General features: G+C 57.1%; 1 protein-coding gene across 1 annotated transcript in view; it reads left to right on the top strand.

Moving 5' to 3' along the window:
• Window positions 1-27: 27 nt before the first annotated feature.
• Window positions 28-6,206, top strand: part of NAGA (alpha-N-acetylgalactosaminidase) — an 8,389-nt gene continuing 2,210 nt past the window's right edge. Inside the window, 8 exon segments of the mRNA XM_004379977.3 lie at window positions 28-303; window positions 435-517; window positions 1,408-1,543; window positions 2,004-2,175; window positions 2,640-2,817; window positions 3,167-3,261; window positions 3,832-3,993; window positions 5,495-5,692. Coding sequence (XP_004380034.1) covers window positions 502-517; window positions 1,408-1,543; window positions 2,004-2,175; window positions 2,640-2,817; window positions 3,167-3,261; window positions 3,832-3,993; window positions 5,495-5,692 — 957 coding nt within the window. The 5' untranslated portion in view covers window positions 28-303; window positions 435-501.

Below are 6,206 nucleotides of genomic sequence, written 5' to 3'. Positions count from 1 at the left end.
CGGCGGAGGGCTGACCTGTGGCCTCCTTAGGTGCTCGGGGCTCCCACAGCGCAGAGAGCGTGAAGTCTAACGTCTAAAGACACCTTGCATAGTGTTTCTGAAGGAAGAACTCAGGCTTCCGGAAGTGATGGCCGGGGATGGTTGGGGGCAGTGAGAGCGGGTTAAGTGCCGAGTGTGGGTCAAAGGCGGCAGTGCCAGCCAGCTTGTAGTGACCCCAATGCTTTCCTAACGTTTCTCAGCTTCCAAAGGCCAACATGGAGCCCTGGTGGCGCAGTGGTTAAGAGCTTGGCTGCTAACCAAAAGGTCAGGAGTTCGAATCCACCAGTCGCTCCTTGGAAACCCTGTAGGAGGAGCAGTTCTACTCTGTCCTGTAGGGTCGCTATGGGTCGAAATCGACTCGACGGCAACGAGTTTGGTTTTTTGGTTTTTTAAAGGCCATCGTATAAAGCTGATAAAGGCGGAGTAGATCTGGTCAGTTCCTGGGACGCGGAGTCCGGAGCAATGCTGCTGAAGACAGGTACGAACACGGATGGGGTGACTGGGAGGGTAGGTGACCAGTTGGGGCTGGGGGCTACCTAGAGGAACTTGTAGTCTTTCAGTGTCTAGGCCTCTATGTGGGGAGACTTGTTCCCCTCTTGTATAATTGGAGTGGGGCTGGGAAGGGTGCTCCCCACCCAGGAATCAGTTCCTCTCCAAAGAGACTTGTTTCCCTCTTGTATAATTGGAGTGGGGCTGGGAAGGGTGCTCCCTACCCAGGAATCAGTTCCTCTCCGAAGAGACCTCTTCCCTTCTCACCTTCCCTCCAGCGACCTCTTCCCTTCTCACCACCCCCTCCAAAGTGCTGAGGCCCTATCTTGTGTGATACTGATCCTGCCGAGAACAACCCTGTAAAGTCAGTAAAATACTATTTTGTAGATAAGGAAATTGAGGCCCCAGGGGAAAGGGCCGGCCCAGGTGAGCTGGCTGGGTGTAGGTCCAACCTAGCTGACTTCTTCGGCCCTTTTGAGGCCTCTTGGAGGGCTGTGTTGGAAAGGAAGAGCCCTGGACTGGGGCTGAGGCTCTGGCGTCTGGCCACAAAGTACTGACAAGTCCTGTGTGTATGGGGGTGGGAGCTGGTCACGGGGAGACGTGACTTCAGGTGTTAGTCTTTGCTAACCAGCACTGCGGTGGTAACAGCCAGTGGGGAGCCAGGGCACAGACACATTGCCTTGCCCCAGCCGCCTCCGCCTCCGCCTTCCTGCCCTGCAGGAGCCAGCAGCCCAGGAAGGGCCAGTTCTGCCTCAAGCCCAAGAATCTAGTTCCCCTAATAGGCAGGCAGGCAGCTTCTGCAGGGTGGGGTGAGAGCCAGGGCTGTGTGGGAGAGCCCCTCACAGTCACACTCCCCTGCCCACCACATGCGGCTGGCAGTGCCCTTGCTGGCCCTAGTGAGCCAGGTGCTGGTGCTGGAGAACGGGCTTCTGCGGACGCCACCCATGGGCTGGCTGGCCTGGGAACGCTTCCGCTGCAACATCAACTGTAAAGAGGACCCGAAGAACTGCATCAGGTGAGGCCATACCCAGCCTGAGCCCTGCAGAGCCGGGGCGGGGAGTGGAGGGTCAGCTAGAAAAGAAGACTGAGGCCAGAGCTGCCCACCCCAGAGAGACTGCAGTCAAGGTGACTTCTGGGAGGTCTGACACCCAGCCCCATGACCTGCCTCCGGCCTCTGTGGGGACAGTCAGGCCTGTGGGGCAGAGTTCCTGGGTGGATCTAGTCCCTGTGATAATCACTAGGAGATAACTGTTAAGGCCAGTCTGGCTATGGAGCCTGGGGCCAGACCACCCCTTTTACCCTACTGTTTGTAGCTCATTACACAGTCATTCACCGAAGTCCCTGGCTCAGCCCTCAGCTGACTGCAAGGACTCTTCTGCAGAGCAGCCAGAGTCTACCTCTGAAAAGCTCTGAGGAGGGGCCGGGGAAGGCCAGGCTGGGCACTGAGCTGCCCCATCTCCTCTGCCCCTCGACAGCGAGCGGCTCTTCATGGAGATGGCTGACCGGCTGGCACAGGATGGGTGGCGGGACCTGGGCTACACGTACCTCAACATTGATGACTGCTGGATTGGCGGACGAGACGACAGCGGCAACCTGGTGCCCGATCCCAAGCGCTTCCCCAGTGGCATGGCCTACCTGGCCGACTATGTGAGCCCTAGGCCTGGGGGCCAGACCACTCCTCTCACCCACCCTGCTTAGGGCTCATTTACACAACCCCTGCCTGAGGACCCACAGGCTGTGGTGGGGGAAAGGACAGATGAATGCCTAGTTTGGATCCATTGTGGTGGGTGAGAGCCAGGAAGAGCATCTTATCCAGCCTGGGATTCCAGGGGGGGCTTCCCGGACGAGGCAGTTCTTGAGCTGATCCCAGACAGGTGGCATTTAAGGAAGAGGAGGTGGCAGAAGCAAAGGCCTAGAGGCAAGAAACCGCCTCTGGGAGGGGTATGTGTTTGGGTGGGGGAGGGGAGGCCAGGCCAGCAAGCTGGGACCCTCTCCTTTGGGCAGTGGGTTGGGGGGGAGCCATTGGAGGTTTAATGGGCCTGACCAGATGTGTTGTGAGGGAGCTCCCTGAGGGTCCTGCCTGAGCCCACCGTGTCTTCAACTCCCCACAGGTTCACTCCCTGGGCCTGAAACTGGGCATCTATGCAGACATGGGCAACTTCACCTGCATGGGTTATGCGGGCACCACACTGGACAGGGTGGTCCAGGATGCGCAAACCTTTGCCAAGTGGAAGGTGGACATGCTGAAGCTGGACGGCTGTTACTCCACCCGTCTGGAGCGGGCCCACGGTGGGTTCCATAGCTGGCTGGGGGTGATCCAGTACGCAGGGAGGGGTGACCTGGGAGGTCAACTGTGCCCATGTAGCTGAGCTTGGTCGGTCTCTGTGGCCACTCGGGGGCAGCATTTCCCAACTCCACTTACCCTAGGGCTGGGGGGCGGGGGTGCGTTTTGTCTCCCAGGCTCCCTGCAGATGGGGTGGCTCTGTGGCCCACCCAGGAAACATGGGGGCTCTGGGTGTAGGGGGGACCTCCCCTTTGAGCCTCCATTACCTTGCACTTGGTGGGAGGTTTGGACTGAGACCCCCAGGCTGCCTCTTGTGCCTCCCCTGTCCTGAAACATGGGGTTTGGGCTCCCCAGGGTACCCCAAGATGGCTGCTGCTCTGAATGCCACAGGCCGCCCCATTGCCTTCTCCTGCAGCTGGCCAGCTTATGAGGGGGGCCTTCCCCCCAGGGTAAGCCATTCTGTGTGTCCACCTGGCAGTGCTCCCCACACCCAGAAATCCTTTCCTCCTCTGCCCCAAAGAAGGCCCCCTGCCAATCCAGGGTCCTAGAGAAGAGGATGTTTTTGTCAGGTGGGCCAGAGGGGCTGACATCCAAGACAGGAACCGCATGTGCCCACACACAGCCCCCAGCAAGTAGTCAGAAGCGTGGGTATACTGAGTGGGCTAGGAGGGCCAGGAGGCTGTGAGGCCAGGCAGGGCCGAGACCCTGAGGCTGCCTTACCAAGGACCTCTCAGAACTAGAAAGGGGAGGATCAGACTGTAGACCTTGGGGAGGAAGAAGGCTGGCAGATGGCGGGTATGTGGGTGGTGGGTGTACAGTGGGAAGGGTCGGGGGTAACCCTAACTGGCATAAGAGGGCAAGACAGGCTTCTGGCACCAGCACACGGAGGGGAGACCCAGACAGCCCCAGAGCAGGGCACACCCTCTCAGACCCTTCCCCATCCACAGCAAGCTTTCTGGGATCTGTCTCTTCCCCATCCACTGTGGTGGCGGCTAGACTCTGCCGTCCTCGACTTGCAGGTGGACTACACCCTGCTGGCTGATACCTGCAACCTCTGGCGTAACTACAATGATATCCAGGACTCCTGGAGGAGCGTGCTCTCCATCCTGGACTGGTTTGTGGAAAACCAGGACACGCTGCAGCCAGTGGCCGGCCCTGGGCACTGGAATGACCCAGACATGGTACCGGTGGGGCAGGGCATCCCATGGGCGTGCCACCCATCACGGACCTGCCCCCACTGCCGTGTGTTCCCTTCCTTCTTGGATGCCCATTGCCAGGTTCTAGGTCAGCATTTCCAAAATGTGTCCCTGAACCAGCTGCATCCGGGTTGCCTGGGGAGCTGGTTTCCAGGGCCCCACCCCCTCCTTTAGATTAGAATGTTCGTGAGGGACTTGGGAATGCCTATTGGTAACAGTCATCCTTGTTTCCTGGAGCTTGAGAACATGGTCTGTGGTGACTCTTGTAGGAAATGTTATTCCTCTGCCGGGGAAGATCATGAATATTCCGCACTCTCTTGACTCCCAGGCCGGGGCTGCCTCCTGGCCCATCAGCCCAACTAACTCTGGCTCCTCTTTCAATGCCCTGTGCCCTGTTATCTTCCACGAAGCCCACCCAGCCCTGCCCCTGCCACAGGCAGAGTTTTATAGCCATCTCTTCGTCAGCAAGCATTGACTCCTGGTGGTGATTAGAACAGCTGCAAATACAAGGCCAGGTGGAGGGGCTGCCTGGGCAAACAGAACTAGGCCTGCTTTGGAGTTCTAGCTCCAGCTCTGCCGCTTATTTTGGGCAAGTTACTAATTTTTTTCTGTGCCTCAGTTTTGTCAGTTGGAAGCCAGGAATAGTAACATAGGCTACTTTATTCAGGGTTGTTTCGAGGGTTGAATGCGATAACCCTGTAAGATGCTTGACACAGCGTCCAGCACCTATGAAGTGCTCTGTTAAGTTATTATGAATAAGCACTTAATGAGCCCCTGGGTGGCAAAAACAGCTTAGAGCTTGAGTACTAGCTGAAAGGGTGGTGGTTCAAACCCACCCAGAGGCACCTTGAAAGACAGATAGGCCTGGCGATCTGCTTCCTAAAGGTCACAGCCTTGAAAACCCTATGGTTTTCGCACATGGGGTCCAACCACAGGTTGGAGTCAATTCAAGGGCAGCTAACAACAGCAGAGCACATGACAGTGTCGCATGAGCGGTCATTGTTTACGTCCCGCCTGCGGGTCGGTCCCCCCTTGTCTGGTTAGCTGTAGCTACGGCAGGTGGGTGACTAGTGGTGTGAGAAGGGACTCTCTAGGCCTGGAGTGGATTTCTCTACTTGTCCTGCGTCCCAGTGTATAAATGCTTTTGGCCACAGGATCCCATTGGATCATCTGAACATCACGTGACACCCCAGAGCATAACATCACTCCCATTTTGTTGGTTACAAAAAAAAAAAAAAAAGGTTCAGATGCAAAGTGACTCAGCTCTCCCAAGGCCACACTGTGGCCAGTGGTGTTCACTGAGCTGGGTCCCCACCCCAGTAGTGCTCCCCCACCCCCAACCCAGGCTGTCCTCCCTCACCCCCCACGCTCCACCCCAGCTTTCCTTCCCTACCCTGTCTTTTCTTCCTTTGGCCTCTGGTTGGGGCCAGCCCCATGCTGGCCTTCCTGCAGAGGGCAGAGCTGACGGCCCCTCTCTGACCAACAGCTGCTCATTGGAAACTTCGGCCTCAGCTTTGAGGAAGCCCAGTCCCAGATGGCCCTGTGGACGGTGCTGGCAGCCCCCCTGTTCATGTCCACGGACCTGCGGACCATCTCTGCTAAGGACACGGACATTCTGCAAAACCCTCTCATGATCAAAATCCACCAAGATCCCTTAGGCATCCAGGGACGCAGGATTCTCAAGGTACTGGGAAAGGGGAGGGGACGGGAGGGCTGAGGAACTGGGCCTTGGTGGCCTGAAGTTGCATAGGGGGTGGGCCTCTGAGGCCCCTCACTGTGATGTCATACAGAACTGGGTCTTCCCTCCAGGTTGCAAGGAGTTCTTTTGGCCAAGGAATACTACTGCTAGTACTACTACTACTATTAGTATTACTCCTACTACTATTAGCGTCGACTGTTTACTGAGCATCTACTATGTGCTGGGCATCCTAGATATGTTTTCTCAGCAAGGTGGATACTCTTCCGTTTTACTAATGAGGAAACAGACGTAGTGAGTTGCAGTAACTCTTACCCAAGGCCGCACAGCTGGGTGTACAGCAGTGTCGCCTCCAAGCCTGGGCTCCTTGCACAAATCCCTGCCTCTCCTGAAAAGAAATGTCCAGACTGTAGAACTCTAGAAGGCCCCTGTAGAACTGGTGGTGCAGCTGGGCCTGGTGAGCCTTCTGGATGGAATTCATTCTCAAGGCCAGCTCCACTGT

This window comes from Trichechus manatus, unplaced genomic scaffold, assembly GCF_000243295.1.
Source record: "Trichechus manatus latirostris isolate Lorelei unplaced genomic scaffold, TriManLat1.0 scaffold00069, whole genome shotgun sequence".
Classification (NCBI taxonomy): Eukaryota; Metazoa; Chordata; class Mammalia; order Sirenia; family Trichechidae; genus Trichechus; species Trichechus manatus.
The sequence above is the reverse complement of the archived record's forward strand: the minus strand, read 5'-3'. Positions and strand labels throughout refer to the sequence as shown.